At 36.8% G+C, this 27,239-nt stretch overlaps 1 protein-coding gene across 4 annotated transcripts in view; it reads right to left on the reverse strand.

Annotated features, from left to right (window-relative positions):
- The window catches only part of ARID4B (AT-rich interaction domain 4B), an 88,161-nt gene that overhangs the window by 56,719 nt on the left and 4,203 nt on the right, over positions 1–27,239 (reverse strand). For all 4 annotated transcript variants that reach the window (XM_059467423.1, XM_059467424.1, XM_059467421.1 and 1 more), the window contains exon 3: positions 1,118–1,228. In XM_059467423.1, coding sequence (XP_059323406.1) covers positions 1,118–1,228 — 111 coding nt within the window. The remainder of the gene's footprint in view (positions 1–1,117; positions 1,229–27,239) is intronic.

The following is a 27,239-nucleotide window of genomic DNA, read 5'->3' on the forward strand; positions in this document are numbered from 1 at the left end:
CACTGATTTGCTCTTCTGGCAGACTTAAGACTAAAATCTTCTTGTTGTATTTAACATTATTATCAAATAAGTGACAATAGACCTTCCCACTAGGGTTTATGGAAAGTGCCTGCACACTCCCTCAGACACACTATAGGCAAAAATCAGCCACAGCATGAGGGCAGAGTCAAATAATGCACACTAGTTTACAGTGTGCAATAGCCTTTAATAACAGGTTATTGCCACTCACATTTCACATATTTTTCACTTAAATTTACAGTAGATATAAGAAAAATATTCTGCCACTACAACTCTTGCAGAGCAACAATCTAACTTGTATTTTCTAGGTGGTTTTGATCCTTGTTCTGCAATGTTTCCATATGAGGTTAAGAGGCAAAGCAGAAAAATAGTACCTCCTCCCAGATCAGTTTCTAGGGCAACATTATCCCAACAGAAATATACAGCCATTTTGCAGGGTATTGCTCTCTTTATTTCTAGAAATGATACTTTAAATTTTCAAGGAATGTTAAAATGTGTATCTTGCAATCTCTTTGCAGAATTTTTAGTTGTCCTACATGTGGCTTATATTGATTCAGTCATTAACTAGTTATCATAAATCTTAGGTGAGATACCTGGCTTGCTATTCTGACGACTCAACGTGCCAAGTGGTTTTTGGAAGGCAGAAAGGTTTCAGCTTACTCCTGAAGCATTACCTAGCTGCCAAGGCTAAATGGCAGTGGCCTGTACTCCTCAAGTAAAAGATACCCTATTAAAGCCTACTTTGAGTAGTCTTAGCTATTTTCTGGCAATATTGTCCCATATACCATATATAAGCCTACATTTGTCACATTTTAATCAATACTTTAAGGTCAGCCTATGGCATTGAAGGTCAAAAACATGTAGGTGATAAAGTAGTGACAGAAACAGAACATATTTATTTGTGTGGGAGTGGGGGAATCCCTCCCATCCCAATAATAACAAGCTAACTGTTATTTCCAAGACTATAATACCAGCTTCCAAGGACAGGATAGCCTCTTAGCTGTCCTGAGACTAAAAAGAAGTTTCACATCGCACCATTATGAACATTAATCAGTTTTTTACCCCTCCTCAAAAAAGTGCTTGCAGGAAAACCACTTACCTTGACTTTGACAAGCCTTTTTGCTGTCTTGATCTTGGCTTCACAGAAGGCTCCTCTATACTTTGCACTCACATCAGTGCCCACTGTGAGATAGGGAGGCTCATCAATTGCCTGGAACAGAAAGGAAAACAGTTTTTTAATACTGACCACTGGCAATACAGCCACCATAGTCTCACCAATTTCTGTGGACAAAGAATTTCCAAACAGCCCAATAAAACTTAAATTGATAGCAGTAGAAACAAAGAAGGTTTGTTAGCTTAACAACACTAAGCTAATACAATGTAAATCATTACAATCTGATAATATACAAATATAATCTCCTGATATAAGGTCATAAACACAATATACTGATACCACAGTTATCTACAACAAGCACCACATAGGCTTCGGCTGGAAGCATCTGAAGACACAGCAGGTGATGAATTCTACTGCAATGGTGAAGACCAACCAAGTGTTCTACCGTCTCCTCAATTGCCTCAAGACCTGATTAAGTTGCATGAAGACAATGATGTTCATTTCCCTCACATAATTAAGGTTCATTTTTCATTAGTAAATAGAACAACTCTGAGGAGGTTTTGCCTTTTTTTTTTTTTTAATAAAGTAAATGATAAAGGTGATGCTCAACAGGAGAGTAGCCCACGGGCAAGGTAAGGAAGGAGACTGACAGAGACTAAACACAAAATGAAGGTTAAGGGTCCAGACAAAAGACATGGTTTTGTGGCATGAAACACAGAACAGGTGACACCCAAACAGGGAAATAAGAAACAGAAGAGGTGGGAAATAAGGGAACATAGGTCAAATCAATATACTGAGTGAGATCATGAAGGTACAGTTCCTTCAAAGGAAGTCCATCTTCTCTCATGCAACTTCTCATAATCTGGGTGAGGAGATTCCAGATAACTGAACCACTTATGAAGCATCACTTCATAGACTCTGGGTCAGAAGAGGGAAGGCAGAGGGTGACACACAAGAGGAGTGAGGTTTATTTTCAAGAGCTGCAAGCCTCCATAGAGACCCAGACAAGAGCAAAGCAAAGAGATTTAAGCCCTTATCGAAGCCAAATTGTGTTTCTGTGCCCCTACAGATTCAAACACAGCTTACAAGGGGCATCTCTGGCACATACAGATTCTCTGTAGGGAAAATATAGAGATAAATCTTCACAGGCATCAGAGACTATTTGAGACTGAGGTGCTTGCACTCAGCATCAGATAATTCCTACTAGCTGCTCCCAGTTCCAATACATCAGAAGGCATGGAAGTGTGTACTTGAATGCTTCAATGCACCATTTTTCAGACATTTAAGCTCCACAAAACTTGAAATTGAGAAACATTAGATGCTACAGGGTTAACTCCTTAGTAATGATGCTTTTTCCAGTGACTCTGTTCTAGCCTCTCTCTCTCTCTCACTGGCAGGCAATAGAATATATTTGAGTAGTATAAAATTGTTATCAATCTGCACTTTCTAAGATCACCAGAAGCATGAATGCACTAATGAACCCTCCTCTCTCTCTCCCTGTGTGTGTGGTACGTGACTGAATGCAGAGTAGTAGGATATATTACACTGTGGCAGTATATCCATGAACACCTATCCTCTCCTAATCCAGGCTTAATACCAATAAAACTCTGCTGAGATTAACAAGGAATCTGTTAAGCATGTTGGGATTCTGAAATTCATTTCCCCCTTGCTTGCCCAACATTAGGTGCCTTTGAGGCAAGCTGCCATGCTTTCCTCTTGCTGCACTTGGATGGGTGCTGAAAGAGGGTCTCAGGTGGTGATAAATTTGATTTTGGTCAGCACTTGCACTGAAGTGAACGAAGAAGTGGCTGTTTCCCACAATATGAATCTGAGCAGAGGAAAGCAGCAATGTAGTCCCCTGCAAAGACAGTAAAGCTCTGAAAGGGGAGCATCCCTCCTGTTCCACTGCACTCTGTATAATGAAGAAACTCATTCACCACTACAGGGGTGATAGCATTTCATGCCAGTTCATCTTCCAAAGTTAAAAGGAATTGTAAAGTACTGAGATTATTTTAACAAGAGCGACAGACCCCAGATGGGGGTGCACACAGATGCACACACTACTATAAACAAAACTTAAAGAGCTGGTTTGTCAGTGTAGGTCTATACTTCCCTATACAGACAAAAGAATTATCAGAAACACCAATCCACAATGTCAAGATGAACTTACAGAAATATATAGAATACTTTTTCTTCACTGCTATTGACACTAACTAAAACAAAAAAATTAATTTTGAGCACCAAGATAATCTGAAGCTCTGGTCTTTGTTTGAAAATTTATGGCAGAGGAACAGGCAAGTCAACAACCAAACTTCAGGCAGGACTTTAAATTCCCATAAAGATTGTAATTATCAATATTGTGATTACTTTATCACTACTCTAATTTAACATTCTTCCAGAAAGAATATTCATTAAAACAAACCAATATTTGTAAGAACTTCTCTTACTAACACACAAGTTAATTTCAATCACTAGCCTAAATCCTTTGAAATTACACTTATTCCTTTCACTGAAATCAGTTAATATTTACTAGTCTAGAGAACTAAAGAATAGCAACATATGGACTATTTGTTTACCAATGTAGGTATGTTTACTAGACATATAGAATTACAGTGGGTTTTGAGAGAAAAATTATGAAATTAATTTCTTTAACTACCACTATAAATCATTATATATTCTAAAGCAGTATCTGAAATCTTCAATGGATACATACTGGATTTTTTCCTGCAATTTCATTATTCCATTGAAAGACGAATCACATGGGCCTTCTCCCCACCCAAATCACTTCACTGAAATTTCCAACATACTTCTCTCATTGTGACAGAGTAACAACTGAAAGTGGCAAGTTAAATTAGCAAAATGTGATGCATCATAATGAATGCAAACTAAAAAATAAAAGTAATTATCAGAGTCTGGCATCAATTTAAGATAATTGACTTTGTCATACTCACCAACTCTGAGTCACCTGTTCTCAAGTAGGTTTTATTCAACTCCACCAACATCAAAGAGATTAAAAATTAGTATACAGCTATTTTTACCTTTCTGTTATCCCTTCCCTGCTTTGTGCTTACGTCATTTATTAGATGCCCTTAGCTCAGACTGAATGCATCTTTGCCTATTTAATTTTGACATGTTTTATCAAGATTTGTTTTTATTCCTTTTTTAGGCTTTTCAGAGCAGGTTTCCAGGAAATAAAAAAACAACCAGTAGGCCAAAATACAGCTAGAATTTGACAGTTCACTAATCCAGGAAAAGGTATTGCAAGCATACTGAAAATATTTTAACAAGAATAATTGCAGTGATATTTAAATGGAGATGGGGGGGAGGGGGGTCTATCCAGTAATACAAAAAGTTCTGAGCTTCCTAAAATTCTTGAAGGCCTCTTAAAATAAAACTGTACTAGTTTAATTTGTTGCTGTTTCTCGGCCTTTATTTTACTTTAAAAGATAATGTGAATTGGCATTTACATCTTATATGTGAACATAATCACCTACAGTTTATAATCTGAAGATAAGAATCATCATTTCAGGAGCATATCAGTAAACTTCTGTCAACAATCAGTAAACTTCTTACAATCAGTAAACTTCTGTCAACAGCAAAACTGAAACTATGCCTAGCACACGCCATCATTCATGTATAATGAGATCATGAACTTCTTTCATTCCGAGCAGCTTCAATGCACACCCCAGGATATCCTGTCAGTGTTTCTATGTCTCTAAATGTACTCTTTGGAAAACCTCAGAGTTGACACTGGAAGGAGGAAAGTGAAGCTGATGGCAGTATCTCGGTTTGTTCGTTTCCTTGTTTAACTACTGCCAGAAGACTGGCATTGAAGGTCTTCACGGACACCGCCAGCAGAGGATTCCCAGAGGAATCAGTATTCTGCATGAACGGCGGAGGCCAGGTTACCCAAGGGGTGACACCGGGAGCCGTGCGCACACGGGCACCAGGGGAGCGCTGCACGCCGCGGCCGCAGCCAGGCGGGGGCCACGGAGAGGCGGCTTGGGAAGAGATCGCGATGAGCCCTTCACCAGCACCCGCTGCAGGGCTGCTGAGCGCTGCAGGGCGGTTCGAGCAGCGCCCCGAGGAGCTGGGGACAGCCGGGCCGGTGCTCCAGCTTCGGCAAGGCCGCCGGAAGAAGGCGCTCCCGGGTGAGTTGCTCGGCCCATTGGGGGGGCCAAGCGGGCAGCAGCGATTCTCCGGGGAGCTGCCGCTTTAAGGGGAGGGGCCGCGGCCGGGAAGCTGCCAGAAGTTTCTGGCTGCCCGAGCCAGCGCCGAGCGCAGCCGCCCGCCCTCGCTCTCTCCCCGAAGGCGCCCACGGCTTCGGCAGATTAAGCGCGGATTGCCGTAAACTAAATTTGTCCCCTTAAGGCGATTGCCGGGTAAATCTGCACGCAGGGCTTCCCGGGAGCCTGGCGCCGCTGCAGCCGGGCACGGAGCACCAGCAGCGCCGGCTCCCGGGATCCAGCCGGGAAAACGTGCGAGCGCTGCCCGCGGCCCTGCAGTGCAGCTCCTCCGGAGGGAGCGCCGCTGGAATGCGCCTGGCCTTGAGCAGCCTAAATCAGCGGCCAAATCGCTATAAAAAAAAAGTTCCGGCGCTGTCTTGGGTGAGCAAGAAGGGATAAAAAGAAAAGCATTTCCTGCAGTTTTGCACTTTCCATCAGGAAATCCAAACTAATGGACAACCGCCACGCTACTACTAGCACTTAATTTTGTTTTATTAATGGGAGTAGGATGAATAGTTTCTCTGCTATCTCAATTCACAACTGCTGGGCGCGCAGAGGAGTTGCAACACGGGCTGCCGCAGCTGAAAAGCTGGTTTACCACTTAAATAAGAAGCAGTCTCCAGGTGACCAGTCAGCAATTTCCACCAATTCAGTGGCGGAATTTTCTTTGGCAGGAAAAGCAAGCTGCTGGAAAGGTTCTGCTCCAGCCTTCGAGCTGATTATACCTGGAAGGATTGATAAATGGCTAGATGCCCACATCATAAAACATCCTGCACATCTTCTGAATTTGGATATTTACATGGGTATAAATAGTTCTGGTCTTCCATGTATGAGGGAGAAAACACACAGAGACCTCTCCTAGAAATACCCATGTGAAATACCCATTTCAGCACTGCAATCTAAAATGGTAGCATCATGCTTTAACATACATTTTAAAGCTGTAAAGAAGCTGGTTTTCCAGCATTTTTCTTACACACATATATTTTTCCATCTACGTGGGATGAAATCATCCTCATATCTCTTCTTTCAACTGTGCTGCATTACTATATTCAAATTGCTTTGTAGAGTCTGTCATGCCATCCAGCAGCTGATAAAATTGCTTTACATTGTGCTTTGCCCATAAGCACATCTACTACGGTGTATGTGTGAATGTATTATTTCTATCTCCTCATCTGTATTCTTCTGCACTGTGCACAGGATGTTCCAAGTAAACCACATGAAAACAAGATTAAGTATTCAATCTAGAAATGTAGCAGACGTGGTTACTAGGAAAGCCTGCAGGACTGCTTTTGGAGTAATATACAAACAGAAAAACCTTCCCTCAGTCTTTCATGTATGTGAAGTCTGAAGAGCCAAGATTTTAGTTTGCATTAAACATTCAAAATTCAGCATTTATCTACTCTACAAGACTTGAGTCAAGAAACTGTATTTTTAACAAGCAAAACCCATGCCAACTATCCCACAATGAATGAAAAGAAAGGGCTGGTTTTCAAAATTTACGATTTGTTTAATTTCACTAACCAAGGTTCAGGGGAAGCTTGTTAAAGACTCAAGACCCTCTCCTCCTGACCCTGCCCGGCATCCAAATCATTACTGACTTTCAAAAAGAAACATCACAAGGCTCAAAGTCTTATTTCTTTGCTCACCCACAGTAAGCATGAGGAGCAGTGGCAAAACTTTTTTCTACTGCCTATGGTATTTTGAAGTTATTTTTCCAAGGCAAGTATTTTCTCGATGTTTGTCTGTAGTCCATAATTTAAGATGGAAACACAGTTTGCAAGCGGAATTGTTACACACATACTTGAGTATTCCATCTACAGCCATCCCAGTCCCATAATTTAGTAGGAAAACCCACCAATAATGCCCCACTACTTCAATCCAAAACCAAGCCAAATCTTAAAGTCTTCTAATGAAGAGCAAATATTTCACATAGCTGGAACCTTAAATTCCCTTTCCATCCTGCAGTATTAGTAGCTACCTCAAAGTCATTCAACGGGCGTTCAGAAGCTTCTGGGGCAATAAAGGTATGAAAAAACTCAGTTTTAAAAAACTTTTTTTTTTTTTTTTTAACAAGAGTAAATTCAACATCTCCTGGACAAGTTCTGAAAAAAACATTTTCATGAACACAGGTGAAAAAAACACGAACATATAAGAAATGTCCTCCCCCAATACTAATGCATTTAACTTATAGATTATTACCTTACAGACTTTCAAACTGCAGTAAGTTCCAGCCAACAGCAGAGATCCACCTACACACTGCAGAATCAATCCTTTAATAAGCAAAATCACAGTGTAATTAGGAGTGCAAGATTTTGCTTACAGTTCAATCTGCTGTAGTTCAGATGATGTTCGACTTTATAGTAAGACATAGCAGACATCTTCAGGAAAAACTATTATTATAACACTTCTAATATACTCAAATTTGTAGATAATATCTTTATAGTTGATTTCAAATACATTTCTCTTGGATTTTCAGAGCAGCAAAGCTAAGAAACTTCTAAAACCTTCCTACAAACCGTATCACCAAGGCACACAATTCCTCAAAGGCAAATGAAGTATTCAAAACAAAGACTGAAGCCCAGAAAATAAAAAATTCCTTTAAAAAAAGGAAATCAATTGGCCCATCATCCACCTTCCTGAAATGAGAACACAACAACAGGAAGTAGGAGGAATTTTTCAGAAACTTGCAAACTACAAAATAGAATAAAAGGCAGTGATGTTTTCCACATGAAAAGGCTACTACATGAAAGCCCAAGAGCAAGAGTATGCTTTGAGCATATTTTCTTCTGGCTGAAAAATCAGATTTTTACCTACTTTTTGGTTTTGTTACTGTTGTACATGTCATAGAAAGGCAGAACTATTAATGTACATATACATAAATTTATGAAGGAAAATGGTTCAATTTTATCAATATTTGCCCACAAATCAAAATGATGGTAGGAAACATCCTGACCAAACCAAACATTTACAAGTTAAAGCAGGAGGGAGGGGAGTTCTTGTAATGAAACCTATTGCCAGTTTCAATTTAAAATCTACAGGAAGTTTCAAGTAACACCTCACCAATCTTGTAAGCAAACACTATACAGCACGTAACTGTGGCAAAATATCATTGCTGTCTACCCCCTCAACCAAGCTGGAAATTACCAGAGCTTAGTGCACTCATGTCTGGAAGCATTAAGCCAACTTCTGACAGCTTCAGCCTTCCTTACAGGTGCAAAGCAGGTATTTTCCTCTATTTCAAATTATTCAGTTTGATCAGCCCAGGGCCAAGCTTATTTAAAGTTCTTAAAGACTTGAATGGGTTCAAAAGCTGATTTTCCTCCCCAAATAAAAGTGAGCTGTGGAAAGGATTTACATGTTCTAATATCATGAAGGACCAAGAGACCCAAAACAAGAAATTAAATTCTTTTATTTATTATATCTGTATTAAATGCAGAATGGATTTACATTATTTTTACTTACCCATGTGAAGTTGAATGTTTATGAACTAATTCCTTTTTTTTTTGAACTATAAGTTGATGTATAAAATTGTAAAAATATTTTAACTCTACTACGAAAATGAGAAGTAACAATTTAAAGATTTTAAAAGTTAGTCTATCCTAATCATTGCCAAAGAGCAGCTCAATTCTCCATCCAGAAATTCACTGAGTAGTGTAATTTCCAAACATCTAAACTGTAATTACCTCATTTCCTATTCAAAATGGCAAATCCAGAAAGGTGACTATGCTTAAAAAAATGACAGCATTTGGGGTTTTTCCCCCTACCATACTGAACAAAACCCAGTGAATTCTGATTCTGTTCCTAATTTGGTCACAGACTTGCTGCACCATGATGTGGCCCAGCAGGCTTGTACCAGCTTTCAAGTCTGCAGAATGGGGGTAATGCACACCTTACTCAAAGGCAAGTAAGTATTTGATGTTTCTCTAAAGTACTTTCAGACCTAAGAATGGAAATCTGTATTCTTTCTATCAGTACAGCATATCACTTTATAAAATGTTTTATTTAATAAAAACACTCCAGAACTGCTGATCAAGCTCTAAAAATAATGCCAATTCTTTACAGTAGGTCTCTTGTTCTGTATTGCTGAAAGACTATATAAGATATTTTAAATGCCTACTCCTGCTGTTTATCCCCCTAAATATAAAATCTTTCTTGAAGTCAATTATTGCCATAGCTACCAGATAGCAATTTTTTTTCTGTAAGGTTTAGCTAAATATTAAATTATTTAACATTATAGCTTAGTAGTGTAAAACAATACAACTTCATTAATTTTGGCCAGACTATTTTGTACATTTCAAGCTTGAACAGCTTCTACATACAAACCGATAAAAAAAAGTAACAATTAATTTGAAATAAGGAGCTTCTCAATGACGACTTTGAATCACAAATATTTTAAAGACTTCTTTCACATTTCCTGTGTTTTGTTCAAGAACCAAAATTCATTCTAGCATGGAGAACTGTATGTCAAAAAAAGGAAGCAATCAGTAAAGTGTTTGTTGTTAGAGGGCAAAATAATTGAGCAAAAATATGTTCTCAATGCCTGTTTAACACTTCAACTAAGTTAAATTCAATTTTTACATTGATAAGCACCCTTTTGCCAACTAAAAGCTTCAGATGTTGCATAGGAGCATCATTTAAATTATTAGGTCTGGAAAATTTGCCTCTTTTTTTTAAAATGTGCCACAGTTCTCTCTAGAGTTGCTGCTATGAAAAACTTTGGATGTTTCAAAGCACTGAAAAGAATGATATACTAATGATATGCTTGCATTCCAAATGGATTGGAACAAAGATCATTTGATAGTTTAATCAAACAGACCAGTCCAGACTGTTCCTGAGCAAAATGATCAAGTGACTATGTAAAGTCTGAAAAAAACAACAGTCAATGAAATCTCAAGAGAAAAAAAAAACAAATAAACCTATTTTAAAAGCAATTTGATAATTCTTGGGCATTATTTCTATTTCCAGTCATGGACAATTTAATTACTGTTTTCTTTTGAAGAAGTTAGTTGCACAGTAAATTCAGTATAACCATATACAGAACAGGAAACTCTGTGTATGTGAAATGACTTGTCTGTATTCTAGGTAACTGATAATGTTGGCATTTTAGTTGACAGAAATATTTTTGGATAGTAAAACTAGCAAGAGCAAGATCAGTGAACAGATATAAAATCAGATAATTACCTAAGAATGCCAGGGGTTTTTGCACTGAAATTGTGGCATTTTATGATTCTGTTTATTATCATAGATTTTAAAAACTATTTTCTGTTGTGTAAAACTTTAGAAACAAATTATTGTTAAATTGAAAAACTGAACCTTAAAAAAACACCACCAAAACTCAAAACCAATACCCAAAAAACCCCAACCATAAACCATTACTCCTTTTTCTGCAGACACAAATAAAATTTCTTGCCTTGGTTTATTTCCATTGTTTGTAAAACACTTTCTAAACTGGCTATGAGGAAGGAAAAGGGGGGAGGAGTTATTTTTGTTCCTAAGTCAGAACAGAAAGGGAAAGCTGAAGGAATGATACACAATTCAAAATCCCTGAGCAGAATGAGATTTCTGAAACATTGACCCAAGTCAATTCACTAAACACAGCTATGATTTTATTTATCTGACAATGTTTAAATATGTACTGATAAAGTTATATTCCAAAATTCTAAGCACTTCAGATGTTATTTTGTATATTTGTATGAAATCGTGATTGCAGCTGATTTGTAATTTAATATAAAGTACTTTTTAGAATAGCATGTTAAAACTTTAACAGAGTAACACATTAAATCACAACATTAGTCTGGTAAAAAATTAATGTGTAGCCTCTGGATTTGGTTTTCGCCATTGTTGCTAGCTAGGAGAATGATGGAGGAGTACACAAAAATAATGCCAAACCTACACACAACTGTCAGACAATACAAAACAAAAAACATAAGTACAAAACAAAGTGAAAAAAGAGAACTTTTCTTATTGAGAATCAATTCTTCCTCAAGACACATTATTTAGTAAGTTAAGCCCAACCAATGTGCACATGAAGCCTATGCACAAATCCAGGCATTCAGGAACTAAGAACTTGTGCACTGTGCTTCTGGAGACAAAGTGAATTTGCAGCAGAGAGCCGACTGTACACAAGAGTGTACCTAAAGTAGGGTAGTATAAAATGTCTAATGTCACAGCAACAGAAGAAATTTTAGACAAGAGAGTGGATTTTACATCTGCCATGCTCCCTCCAACACTGCGTAGTAATTCGGTGTAAAACTGCTCCTCAGGGACAAGACACTTAGAAAAGAACCATGAAAATTAGTTTAGGAAATATCTACAAAGAGACTGAAATAACTTTATCTAACCACTTTATTAAATGTTAAGTTTCAGTGGATGAGATTGTTGGGAAAAACAAACAAAAACTTAATTACAAATAAAGGGTTACCAAGGTCGTTCCTCTCAGCAGGATCATTTCAGCTGTATTATTCATAACAGGTGTCTGTAACTCCCATTCTTACATTTAGGAATGAATATCCTGCACTCTGCAGTGCTTACAGGCTTTTCTCATCTAAACACTCCTCGCTACTGTTGTCTTAACAAATGGAGACAAGTGTACTTCTGCTTAGTAACTTTCAAGAGATGCAACTTCTTAGAGTAATTCTATTTCTAAAGGGAAAAAACTTATGGTGTACATTTTATGTAAAAAAAAAAGGATTTATATTTACCTATAGGCCCTGTATTTGGAACTGTCCCTCTGGAGTTTGATTTAATTACCTCACATATTTCTCCTACCTGGCGCCTAAAATTGGACACAGGTATGGCCTAGTTAACTGCAAGAGAGGCAAATACAATTTCACACAATTTTCAAGTAATACTTTAACATTCCAGTACGGCATTTGCCTTTTTGGCAGAAGTATGACATTGCCCCATGTTCCATTTATTTTTTGGCTATTTTTCTGAGGACTGCCCCCTCAGGAGGCGGGGACAGCACGCAGCAGGTTCCATTTTCAGATGCAGTGAACTACAAATGCGGCACGTACCACACCATGAAACAAGTGCTGATGGCTCCCCAGCCCAGCCTGCTGGCTGCCTTCAGCCCCAGACACTAAAACCTTACATGAGAAGGCAGCAGAGCTCTCCATTCCATGTGCTGGGAGCCTTGACTCACTGAATAAAGCACCAGCCTCACTCCTCCAGAGGATCTGAGCTACTGCAAATTCATGACATGAAGCACGTTAGAGGAAATGAGATGCCTGAACGAGTCAGGAGTGCTTGCAGATAGGTTCTGAGCCAACCAGCCAACAGAATCTACCCTATTTTACAAAGCACTATTACCAAATTCTTTCTGCCTAGGGGACAGAGCAGCCAGTGCCATATGCCCACGTTTATAATACAAAGGAGACTTTCACAGTTCCATCACTTGCACTGAGAAGTACCACAAACACTCGCAGGTTAGCTAGTCCTTCACTGGATTTGGCCTAGTGTCAGACTCAAGTCTCTTCCATTGCAAAGGAAAAAAAACAATATTGCAGGGACCTTTACTCTTATAGTCTAGGGCATTAAACGTCCCATAGTTTCAGGATGAACAGAGTATATAGGTTAAAAAAAGGATGTTAATATACTGTGTAACTAGTTGCTTGAAGAGATCAATAAGATCAATTAAAATACTCCGTCACTTCGAACCTTTAAATCAACAGTCTTACTAAATACACACTAAAAGGATGATCAAGCAGCTTTTGAGGTAGCAGTTCAAACTAAGCCTAATATGGCTATAGATATTCACACTTAAATTCTGAATCAACAAGGAACTCCCACGGCTAAAACAAACTATTTTCATAAAAGGCAGCTACAGAACATGAAGTCTTCTAAACCATTACCTGTGCTTTTCAAGATTCTGTGAATTGCCCCATACACAAAACAGCCTATCAAAGTAATCAGAAAAATCACTCAGTCAAAGAAATACCAGCTTTAGCACTTCTGATTTGTGCTGATGTATGTCAAAACTCATTTTTCCACCCCCAGGCACTTGTGCGATGTCTCAGACAGACAGGAAGTATGCACATGGTTTCATCTCTGCTTGGAGCTCAACTTACCACAATACTAATTTTAAAAATACTCTGTACACAACTCCACTCAGCAACAATCTGTTCACTTCTTTAGTTTTAAAAGCTCAACTGTTGCAGTCAGTCCCCACTTCCTCTCAACAAATTATGCAGGCCAAAGCTGGCTGCCTTGCCTTGTACTTATATTCATTGCTCTGAAATCCTGCAATCTTGTGGCTATTATAGCTGTGTGGTTTTTAGCCTCAAAGACATCCCATTATAATGGCTGAGAATTTCATAATGCATTCTTCTTAGTGCTTACAAAAACCTGGTAAGATAGTTTGTATTTAATGCAGTTTCTTACTAGATTTCTGAAAAGGCAGTTGTCATAATGTTTTATCTCTGCAAAGGAACAGGTGGAATAGGCCCTTTAGTTAAATTCAGGAGGGGAGGAAGAAAAATGGGGACTACTAAAAGAAAAAAAAAATCTTATTTTAAGTGAGAAATTACTAACAGAGTTTCTGCTGTATTTGCAACCAAAATACACAACTACCTGTATAAGAATCAAAATATGAATGTTTTGTGTAGAATTATGAGCTGACAAGTGGCAAGAAGCAAAACAGCCTGATTGCTACAGAACTGACAGGAAACTTCTAAAAATCTAAGTGCTTTAAAACCTAACTGGTGCAAAAGTATGTAGCTTCTTTATGGTAGAAATCTAATCAAACAGAACTGTTCTAAATGCAAGTCACACTCATTTATTTGTTTTTTCCTGGTTCCTCTGAATAATCATCAAGATGGAGTTTTGATCATTATGCAAAGTAAGAAAATCAGTTTAGTAAAAAGCCTTGAACCTATTCACTCCTCTGAGAAAGCCAGGAATGCTAAGATAAATATTCTAAAATCTCTGTCTACCTGCAGAAAACAAACAAACAAAAAAAAAAGTAGTGACCAGAAATAAATCGAATAAAATTAGTTTAAATAATCAAAGTTGGTGACACCCACTACCTACTGCTAACAGTAGTTCTTCATTTCTGAAACTAGGAAAGGTGGGGGGGGAGAATGTGTACTGCTAGATGCTCACCACCAGCAGTTAAAACAGATGGTGTGTTCTTTCATACTTCTTTTGTGAGTTAAATTAACAACTCAAAGTGTAAAAGGGGAAAACCTGGGCCCTACAAACTCCAATCCAATGAATGAAGATGCCTCTCTCTGTGCATCCTTCCTTTTGCATCTGTTCTGATACACATTTGATTAGGGACTAAAGTGCTTCAACTCATAAATTTACTTGTTTCTGTTACTTTTGCTAAATTGCAATTCTTTTACTTCAGTATACATTGTATCATTTCACTGCAAGATCACACAGCAGCATTACCAAAGTAGGAGCAGATAACTCAATGGGCAAATTGGCAGCCTGCCCCACACGATAAGATGAAGCAGTATTCCACAATAATTTAGAACTCGTAAGATTCTTGCAAAAAAACCACAGAAATTTCAAAACTTAGAAAATAATCCTCTTCTTTTCCTGTGGGTGTTGGATAGCATTTTCTATATTTAACTTTTCATTGCACACACTAGCACTTAAATTTCTTCTTTTTCCAAATTGCAAAAGTTAAATGTATGAGGCCCTTAGCTGGATGGGAAAGATGACATTTACCATCCTAACGTTTTTTCTTTAATATCTTGGTAGACGAGCTGTCTCATCTTCAAATGATCTGAGTGTCAAACAAACAGCTTTCGGTCAAACATCTCCAATAAAACCCTGAAGTGGCTTTAAACTGGCTGAAAGCACTTCAGCACTGGAGTATATGCAAGGTCAAACACAAGTTTGTATTCAAAGTCTAATCTACTTGGATAGCACTCAAAAAAACAGTTAATGTTAAGTTTTCTATCCAGCACACATTATTTGCAAACAAAGCAGATTAACTGAGCATTCGCTAGGAATGCTCTAACTTTTGATTTTTATAGAGAACTTGTAAAATACCATTACCATTAGATCACAGAAGAAAACAATTTTTAATTAATCTTTGTTTGTAAAATAAGAAGTCCAGTTATAAACTGAGAACTAATTTCAAGATTAATTTCAGAAATTTCAGAATTTACCTCAAAAGAGGCACTTTACTTAATTCAATTTATAAATGGGATCAGTCCTGTCAAAAATCACTGCTTGGTTTGACTTTCCTAGAAAACGTGATATTTAAGGTGACTGGACTACAGATAACTTGTATCAAGATGATGACCCAGTGCTGAGGCAGTCTTTGAAAGTCCTTCAAGGAGCAGAGATGTACAGTAGAACAAGAAAATTAACCAGAGCTGTACAGCTGGACAAGCGAGATTTCTCCCAAGTCACTGCCTTGCACAGGGCAGCCCCATTAGGTTCAACAGCAATAACAGACACTAGGGCACACCTGAATCACAAAAACTGTTTCAGCTTACACCATACAAAATATGAGAAAACATTCTTTCAGTCCTCTCATGGTCTTGCATGGATATAATGCAAGGATCCCTTTAGCACTGTTTGACACAGCACATGCACCTGGAAGCACAGCAGTGACAGGAATATGAACATGGAGACTTTCTCCCCCTTCACAGAGCCTGACATTGCCATTAAAAATATCAACTGAAGGAAGAGTCAATATCACTGCAAAGATGTTTTCTTTCAATTACACCTCAGGCATCTAGTTTATTCTGATAAATTCAGACTTGGTGGAGATAGAGGCATCTAAGTCTCCATTTCAGACTATATTCAAGTAATAGCATGTAGCACAAAGATACCTGACCTACACAAAAAACTCCAGTTCTCTCTACCAACTTGCCTTTTGCTTTTCTCCTGGTTTCTCCAAACAGGTTGTTTTCATCTTGGACAAAATATGAATGCACGGCTCAAATTCACTAAGATATTAAATACAAGCAACAGAACCTGAAGATGCACTTTAGAACAGGCAAAGGAGGTTATCCTCTGCTTTCCAATGACTTGCTCTGAAAAAATATCCTCAGTTTCTCGACTGGCTTCAGGAGATTTAGCATGCACAGACCAACAATCTTGTCTTCCTTTCTAGGTCAGTGCCAGCAATAACTTTTAAGATTCTCATTTTGTAAACTAGCCAAACTAAAAATACTTTTCACTAAAAATACGTTTTGGGTTTTGACAATGTTTGACTTCAACTAGATACACACTAATCCCTACACTTCTCCTAGGTTTTCAGCGTTAAGGGAATCCTTCTTTGGAGCATTTTGACAGATCTTCACTCCTGGTCTAAACTAGCCATTTATTCCTCATCAGTAACCTGCTATGTTATTCTTGAGTCTCCAAGGGAAACATTACACAAGAGCTAACAAAACACATCTCAATTGGATAAAATAACTAATACACCAAGAGTGCAATATTTTTGGCTTTAAAACAGTAAGCCCTTATATTTGGCTTTCCTCGAATTCCTGATGCCACAATTACGCTTCTGAAACATCTAATAGAATAGAATTGTAATGATATTCAAAGGCAAGCCAGCCAACAAACTGAAACTTCTAAAGAACTGCAGGTAAATTCTAGATATTAAAATAGATACATATATGTTCATGTTTCTCTAAAATTAAGTGTAAACTTGACCGCATAAATTTTTAGAAGTACAAATTACAAGTATTACCATTTACAGGTATTTCTGTCGGGTCACTTTGATGATACAGTCTAGATGTATTTTTTGGGTGTCCTGATGATAATCATTTCCTTTGTGGTTTTTTTTTCTCCCCTTTGCATTTAACAAATACTTATTTTTCTCTCCAAACTTCCTGTGAATAAGGTTCTACTTTCTAATAAAAAAATATTTTACATTACATAAGCTAAGATACAAATAGCATACAATAACTACATGCATGCAAAGTATCAAGAGTGCTTCCACCTTAGTCCATGCAGAGGCTGTATTTTCTAACAACTGAAGTACAGTCTTACAATCTTTGAATTGACAGTAAATTATACTGCAATACAAATATCTATCTCCATACTAGAGATGGAGATCTTTCTTTTATGGGAATACGGAGCTCTATCTTTCTATAAAGGTATTACACCTTTCAAAAGAGTAAAAACAATTCTTCAGCTTCCTCTTCCAGTAAAAAAAAGGAAAAGCTGAAAAAAACCTCTGGTAAAAATTTAAAGCAACCACAACTATTGTATGTGCAAAGAAAAAGGTGACTATATATACATAGATAAATAAGATTACATAAGAAGAGTTGCATGAGCCAAAGTTTGTAAATGTTCTGATTTCCCCCTAATATTCTATTGAAGCTATAGGTCCCTGAATAATGAACAGGACTATTAACAACAAGATTTCTTAACTCTATCATCAAATCTCCTTAGAAACAGGCAACAGAACCCATGGCACTACATTAAAGACAATGAGAGCCAAGACACAAACAGGGTTAAAGAGAAGTGAAGTACTAGCATTACTACATGCACACTTGCACTATTTAGGAGCAGCCAAGCAGCACAAAAAACAATTAAAATTAGGTTTGGTCTGCCACTACAGTAAAATAGTTGGTTAAGAGTACAGATAGCTTCCAGTCAAGAAGAGCAGATTGGTTAAGATTTTAGCTATATAACCAGTTATAATCACATAACCAATTATCTGGGTCTGAAAGACAAAAAAGCCCCACTTTATTTTTTGTAAATTTCACATTTCTTACCAGCACCTATTGGGCCACTGCTGTCAGGTGAAATATAGACATTCTTGCAGAACACAGATGTCTTAACTAAGCTGGACACTGGTTAGCTGGGGCAGCAAAGAAATTAGAACCACAAATAATTTACCAAGGAAAACTGCACAAAATTATTATAATGCTCACAAGCAGACTACTTCTACTATTGAATAAACTTGATTTTCACTTAGGTAGTCCTCTTCCAAAAAAAAATGTAAACATTATTTTCCACAATATACTTGTCTTTCAAATGGACAGTTCCTCAAACTATTAAGTAAATTGTAAATCCTTCCCTCACACTCCATGTTGAAAAAACCAACAACTTATTTGTATATCCCCCTTTCCCCAGATTAATAGAAATAAATGCCTCTTCTGGATTAAGGCATATGTAACTCAGTACAATTCCATATGGGTTAAAAAAAAGTGAGGACTAAAGTTTCAAGTCCACAGGTTTTATTTATCTTTTTTCATCATAAACACGATAGTGTTTCTTTAATAATATATTCTTCTGTGAGCTAGTTTTACAAGTATCCTAACTTGTAGGAATACAATTCCTAACTTACATAAATTTAACAAACATAAGCACACATGCAAACTTCTCTCCTATCTCGCTTTATTTTTGGAGAATACTACTGGCCAAATAGTCTTGCATAGTCAGTAGCAAGCATATTAAAAGAAAATTAATAATTTCTCTTCCTCATTCCTCTCCCCAACAGCATTTATCTTGCAGACTAAGAGTTCAGTATTTAAGTTTGTGAAAGGAGGTTTGGGGGAAAATGCAAAATGTAGTCAATGTGGCAACTATTCAGGACAGTGATGCAAGATTTTCCATCAGAAAATACCCACAGCCAACCAAGCCTGCAAGCATTAAAAATAAAACAGATATTAAGAAAACAGAAATACCCAGCTGAAGACAAGTTTGGAAAAGATTTGTCAAGTGCTGCATAATTATGAAGACATATTTTAGATGCATGCTACACAGAAAGCGCAAGTGCCACTGTAGAAATATAGGGAGAAAGACCAATATAAATGCAGTTAGTATTTAGCTAGGCTACCTTTCAGACTTCAAGGAATTAAAGAATCTGAACTACTTGTTTCATACCTTTTATCCAATTTATCCACCCAGAATACTTCTGTTTCTTTGGCTACTCATTGCTGCACCTGTTTCCAAAACATCTTCAGCTGGCTTAGCCTGTGACTAATGGCAGCCTTTTCCAGGGTGTGACTATTTAAAGAAAGATACTTGCTCAGATTCCACAAAACTCTTCAACATATTAAAGAACAGAGAATAAATTTTTGAAGTTGCATAGGTAGTGTAAGAGTCTGTTCACTGCTTTCAAGTGTGCTGAAGCTATTATGTAAAGCCCAGTTTTTTTCTTGGAAGTCTTTAAGCCTCTTATACTAAAACCTTCATTTTTTTTAGCCTCTTTTCAAAAAGTAACATTTAGGATTACTCAAGTGAAAGAGAAAAAGTCTACCTTAAGTTTTACTTGATAGTCTTTTGTATGTCAACAATTCTAATGTTACTTTCCACATGAAACCTTGTTCCAGTCTCTAAAGCTGAACAAGAGGCACCTCAAAGAGGTCTTCAGTTCCAAGATACAATGCAGGAATCTCAATGCCTCTCAATAAAACATCAGTGTCTCCATCAAATCACCAGGTTACACTATCAACTTCATATGCCAGTGAAATTCTAATTATGTGTTTGTGATCACTGTTTTTTCCCTAAGTCTTAGGAGATAATTGAAGATAAATTCTGAAATACTTGGCTAAAGGACAAATCTAATCTTCCAGTACTACCATATGACAAATCAGCCCAATGCAATATTTATTTTCACAGAAATACTGTGCATCACCCTGCTAGAAGAGGAATATCCAGTTAAAGCATCCAGTTAAAGCTAGAAGAGGAATATCCACCGGCCTCACTAAGCAACTGATGTGCCCATGTACTACTTGGCTGCAATGTTGTTTCAGTGGACACACAAACTGTTTGAAGAGAAATTGCCAGAAAAAAAAGGGAAAGATGGTGCAGTTCCTTTAAGACTAAGGAGTTTTTTTGTAAATACAAGTTCCATCTGCACATCACATTCAAGTATTGAAGTGGTTTGGGGTTTTTTCCCAAGTTCAATCCTGAGCGAACATAGTAAGGATATCCAGCTACAGCAGTAAGATAGCAAAGTTCTCAAACTGTATCTGGATTTGTCTGGAATCAAGTACCTGGGGAGGAAATGTACCATTTCCTTTTGAGTTTTTGCTTGTTTGTTTTAATATATATGTATATTTATACAAAGATCTTAAAAGCTGATTTGTTTCCTCAAAACTCCAACTAAGTAAATACAATACACATAACTAGAGAAACTTGATGAGACCAGCTTAAGTGTCATGGATCATTTCTATTCCACATAATGAATGCTATGTTTAATATTTATTGTCAGACCATAATTAGGATTTCACCATTTTAGGATTGCACCAAAATTAGGATTACACCATTTCAAATGTTCAAATAAGTGCAGTTGCAAAGGAAATTACTCCCATGACAAAAAGGAAGATTGTTCTCTATTTTAGCGTAAAAAAGAGTACATAAAATTTTACTGAACTGAAATCAGTGTTGCTTGAGCCACAAATAAAAACATTTCACTAATTTAAAGTTGACCTACTACCAGCTGAGTTGTTCTCTAGATGCTACCAATGCCACATCCAACACCAGTGAAAAAGTCTGCCACAGCAGGACATACACCTATCTCTCTCATATATATTATTATTACTATCCTGTCACCAAAAGAGTATTTGTCTTACAATACAGAATGTAACAAAAGCAGTTTATTCACTTTACTTGCATCTAAAAACCTAAATCACCATGCACTGGCAAGTGTACATATATATATGTACTTTTTAAATGTACAATGTATGAAATAGAAGATTTTTTTTAATAAAATGTTTCTGAAATGTTTATAAATGAAATATGTTAACCTTATCAATCCAACATTTTGGCTTGTATCAGGCAAAGTAAAATGAAATCAGAATATTAGCTCAACAGACAAAGAGCTACTAGCAAAGAAAAACTCAATTAGTGTAGACAGGCATCTAATATACATACTAATACTTTCTGGAACTTCATGGTAAATTATTCCAGGGAACACACTTGGCAGGAGCCTTGGAAGTCCAATTCCAAAATGGACCAAGAATATCAGAATATATTTGAAGAGTGACTTTGCAGGTTCCAACCCATGTATCCAATACACTAAGTCACCAAGTGACACAATCTTTTGTACTACTCAAATTTTAGGAATGTAAATACTGCATTAGTAATCTGTGAGTAAAGGAAAGAACCCAAGATTAAATATCTTTTAAATTGTCCAACTTTGCAGGAAAATAGGCAGGAAATTCTGCAAAGAAGACAGACACACCACAGAGTTACCTAAATCATGTCCTATATGTAAAGGTGTGTGGATTGTCATTGTAAAGTTCTGGAAGAGCACCTCAGGATGAATCTGTATTTAGAAAATGGAAATTACTCGAAGTTGAATTATTGTCTCCATTTTTGTCCCTGTTCCAGGCAGCAAGGTATTGGTACATATCAAACTCTCATTTTCAAACAGTACTGCAGTCTTACTTATGTTTAAGTATTTCACTATCTCCCTTGATGCCCATCTAGCAGGGCAACCTTCAAAAGAAACTGAAGTGGAAATTTATAAAATTATTGCTATGTTTTCAAAAATGCATTTATATTTATCGAAGTACAAAGATTAAAAAGGATATCTATTTTATTTTTAAGTTTAGTGATATAATTTGAAGTTACATTCATTTAATACTGCAACAACATCTATCTTTCAATAAGCAGAGCAATGAAATAAGTTTAAAAAGCAAAAACATATTTTCCATTACAAATTCCTGAATTCTGAAATGCTGGTATAACATGTACTCATTTTGAAAAATGTCTCAATCCCTTATTATTTCTCCCAGGAAAAGAAGTTATGCCAACGTAAGTGTCACAGCATTAACAGAAAGATTAACTTAACACTTTTTCACTTAAATGCTGATAAAGGATATTGGAAAGTCTCTTCCACCATTTTAAATTAATGTATTCTTTGAAATCTTAGAAGAATGTATTCCACATTTATTTTAAAGAAAACATGGAGTGGACTATTTTAAATGTACAAATGAGATTTGGTGCTTGCAATCTGCTGTTAAGAGGATAGCTGAAAATAGGAAGGAAAAAAATTATCACAGTGAATCAGGTTGCCCTGCCACAAATTGAAACATTTTTTTTCAAATCCGAAGAGAACATGAAAAAACAAATTACTCTCTACTACATTATTTATTACAGCTGAAACCTTGCATCAGATACACTGGGATCTGAATTTTGCTGAAGTCAAATCCCATTTCCCAAATCCCATTTAGAAGGATTGTCTTAAATGATGAGGAATACTAAGTTAGAAGGACACAAAAGAGAGAAAAGGGAAAGGACCACAGATAAAAGCTCAGCTAGAACACCAGTTCTTAGAAAGGAAGATAACCTATCATCCAAATATCTGCATCAAGTTTGTGGTAATAAGCAGAAAATGTCACACACCTCACTCTACCATCTCCAACTGGCTTTAACACCCAACTGTCACCAAGTCTCCACTTGTCTACCCATAAATATACAGGCCTTCTTAACACATACAAAAAAAAATTGAAAGTTTTACTTTGATTCCCTTCAACTTCCTTATCAGAGTGATGTAGTTTCTCCCCAGATTACCATTCCCTACTGTTTTAGTTTGGGATAAAGGTAGCACAATTGCTTACATCTTCCATCCATTGGTAAAAGTACCTATTGTCAAAATGTCTTATAGGCATATAGAGATTGTCACCTTTATAGGATAGAAATCTAATATTTATAAATATCTTTCTACAGAAAATTATAATACCAACTGTTTCTCTAATTTAAGTAGAAAGAAACATAACTGCTATTAATGGTATTCTTTCCAAATGCTGAAGAAGAAATTGGAGGAGGGAAAGCAAAGCTTATACTGGCCTCAAAAAATGAGGTTTTTCATCTGATATTATCTTTTCTTTAAGACTCTCCATTTTTTTGAAATCAATGTTTATCATATTGAAAATTGCATTTTCTTCATTCCCTTCAAGACACAGCATCAATTCAATTAAATCTTTTCACTCAATATTTTCTAGAAAATATGGACTTCAAACCTGTAAAGAAGTCTGCTGTTCTAGGTCTCAAGAAAGCACAAAAAACTTTCTGTGGCAATTTCAAAACTCTCTCAAAAGTAGAGAGTTTACAAAATGTTTAGCCTAATGACTGTAAACTGCTAATTTGGCAGAGGGATAGGGAAGGATGTGTGTTCACATGCAGTTTAAACCAATCCTAATCAGTCTTGGTGCAGTTCTGCTTTTGTGCTCTTTCTTCCTCTGCCAGGCATCAGCCAGGGCAGGAACAGTCTGCAAGTGAAGAGTACATGTATCTGATTGTTTCTAATTTCAGCTTAGTTCCGTCTACTCTGGCACCACACAAATGGACTGCTAGCACAGAAGACATTGAGAATAAACAGCCAAGAGTGGAAGAAGGAGACAAGACTGCATTCTTCCATAACCATAAAATACCTTAATTTGACAAACTACTTATGAAACAAAATCCTTTGCTTCAAGTTGTTGGGGGACAAACCAACAGATTAAACAGTAAGAACAGCAAACTCCTCTGCCCAAGAACGCTGTAATTCACATTAGCCCAACCTGCATGATCTGCTCTGCAACAAAGCTCTGTAGATGTCTGTATTCACACTTAGCTTAAATGACAACTGATGAATGCTGTCTCTAGCTACTCCTTAAGGAGATCTGTGTAAGTCACAATCAAAGACTACTTAAACTGGGAGTTCTGGATGCTAAAAAGTCTTTTCTTTGGTGTACTGACCACCATCTCCACTCTACAGCGAATATAGGCTCACAGACAACAGCAAAGGGAGCAAGTAACTCCCTATTAACTGGAATGATGCCTTTTCCCACTGCTTTCACTCACAGTAAGAAAAATGTCTTTTCATAGTTAAGCACAATTTTCTTCATAGTGAAGACAGGTACCCCCAAAATAGTACTCCATGTTCAATTAATTAATAAATACTCAGGAAGTCACTGTCACACAAGTGGTCACACATAAAGCTGCTGGCTCATCTCAGTCCTAATTTTCTACAGGTAACTCAGCAACACCCTCCACCACCCTGCTCTGACATTCTCACAACTGGCTTTCAGAGCTCACTTACAAACACTTCTTGCTAAACAGGTCATGACTGCTTTATAGTCTGCCAAGCAAAAAAAAAAAAACAATAGTGCTCTCTTTATTGAATTTCTCCCCTGGTTCAAACTAATCTTCAGAAGGAAAATAGATGTCTTGTCAAGTATTGAATATCAAAGTGGCTTGCTGTCTTTTCCTTACTTGAATTCCCTGAAATATCCCCTCATCTGGTCACCCCATGTTAACAGAAAAAAAGAACAAAAAACCCAACTACCCAGATTTATGACTTTCCATCAAAACCTTTTAGAATAATTATGGTAACACATATTAAATCACTAACATTTAGTTTATGCATAGGGCTAAACAATTTTTCTCAGTTCCCTGGAGGCCTTTTGAAGTCTTCTAGAAGTCTTTAAAAATCCATTGCATGCACATATCCAAGCAAGACAGCAAGCACAGTAACTGGACAACATTAAGTGCTAAGTGGAAAAGGCAAAAAGTAGTATTTTTTACCAAAGCACATCAATTAAAAAGCAAACAGCCACAATACCTGACTTCTCAACATTTCTCAACTGTGACCTGAATCACATTTAAGGCAGACAGTCTGAGATCCATGGTTTTCAGCTTTGTACATTCAGTAAAAACAGCTAAAGGGCCTATTAAGTAGAAATGCAGAGAATCCAACTGTTGCATTTCACAACAGGTAATGAACAGAAAGTGGGTTAACTACTTTCAAGTATGAACTGATAAATAATCAAGCATTTGGATGGCTGTGTATAAGGTTAGGGTGTCAGATAAAGTTAAGCCTAGGTTTTTCTGTAAAATTTGTTCCCTTTTTTCAATGAGGTCACCTCAAATTCCCTTTTATTCTTTAGCCTATTATAAAAGTATATATTTCTAAGGAAAATGTGTGTATCTGTACGATTTAAACAAAATATCTGAAACCAATTTGTGACAACAGTATCATGTCCACCTTCTCAAAGTTAGCATTATTTTTTCAATTTACTCAATCAACAAAGCATTCAGATTAATGCTTTTTTACTATACTGACAGTAAAGCTTAATATATCAAAACCTTTGCATTGTGTTTCAAAGGGCTTTTCAACTACAACGCAGAATTTCTTTGAAAACAGACATGCAATGTGTATCACAGCATGCTTCAGCTCTGCAAATATACAATACTTGTTTTGGATTACAAAGTGAACTGAATAACCATCCCAAAGTGTTCCAGTGAAGATATGCACATTCATTGTTCTGCCTGCTAACATTTTCCTTAGACAGTATGCTCATACAATAGTCATGCTACCCTGAGAGCATTGATCCAAAAATCCTTCACCAACTTTGAAGATAATAATACAGGCAACTTAACTGTAGTAATGCTCATAGTTTATTACAACCTCAGTCTTCCCAGTGTAAGACAGCCTTTCTTCCACTATGTGGTCTAATTAACTTCAAGCCCTTATAAACCAATACAACCATTCAACAGCCACATACTACCTATGCAGATTTGAGTTCAAGACTTCCATGCTGTTTAGCCACTGTAAAATATACAAAGACTAGCATTTAAAAAGTGCAAATAAACAATTTCAAAATAACATAGATTATTCCAACGTGACTTGTAATTGCTTGGTGCAAGTGGTGTTTGCTTTCCTTTCTACATAATTATGCAAGCACGAGGAAGTCAATAACTGCCTCTGATCACTTGTTCAAACTGGAACATCAGGAAAGAATTTTAAAAAATAATTTTTCACAATGTAAAAACAAGTTACAGAGTAAAACCACCTCTTAAGACTTACCTGCTCTCCTGCCTCCATCACAAAATCTATTCTAACAGTACTCTTCCCTTAGCAATCTCCATTTCTGCTGCAATTCAAATAGTTAACCAGAAAGTGAAAGGTCACTACATTCCACGACTGGTTTCCAGCCTGCATAAGACCAATGGGATTTTCAACTGACTTGTGCTCAAAGTTGGAAATTAGTGGCTGAAAAGTTTACTAGATGTTTCATTTTTGTCTTCAGCCATACTGGCAGAGAATATGAGCAATGGTCTGGCACACATTAAGGGAAAGCAGCTACGGCATCAGTGTGCACAAGTGATCTCCCTGGGTAGCTGGAGAGGTCACTAGGACAGACTACTGAAACAAAAATATAAATTCAGGAAGAATTAAAACCCAACCAAAACAAAAAATCTACCATAAACCATAGGCATGGCTTTCTTAATTCGTTAGTGTGGTAACTTTGAGCAAGCATCCAGGAACATCTAGGATTACCAAACACAAGTATCAACAACCATTAAATAGTTTGTACTTTACAGAATGAAAAACATTAACATGCAAACAGTATCAAAACATTTAAACAATCATTTCAGATCTCTTAATTCATAGAGCATTGCTCTAGCTTCTGGACTTCTTCTACTCTTTTGATCCCCACTCAGCAGTGAACTTTTTAACTACAGTGGGTATATTAACTTCATTCACATATTTATATATCAAACAAATGCCATGATACATATTAAAAATCTCATGAGCATTTGCAGCAGTTCCTAGTACAAATCATTGGTGAAACCAAGCTTTTGTTTATTTCTCTCTTTAAAAGCAGACGCTTTGCTTTCAGGGAGTTTATTTCCTGATTCTGGAGCTAAAAAAAAAGCACTCTGAAAGAATGCTTTTACATATATTGCTACCTACTTAGTATGTAGCCATTTGATGGAATGCAATTACTTTTTAAATCATCAAACAGATTCTACATTCTTCTGACACATACTTAATGCAAAAAGGCCTTATAAAAAAGGTGCTAAATCAACAAAAACTTCACAACATGCAAGCAATCCCAGCCATTATCTACACAACTGCACTAACTATCAGATCAATCAACACAGGAAAAAGCCTGATTTAGTAGAACATCACAATAACAAGCATAATTCTATTAAGACTTGAACACTTCTTGTGAGACATA

The sequence above is a fragment of the Ammospiza nelsoni genome, chromosome 3 (assembly GCF_027579445.1).
Source record: "Ammospiza nelsoni isolate bAmmNel1 chromosome 3, bAmmNel1.pri, whole genome shotgun sequence".
Lineage (NCBI taxonomy): Eukaryota > Metazoa > Chordata > Aves > Passeriformes > Passerellidae > Ammospiza > Ammospiza nelsoni.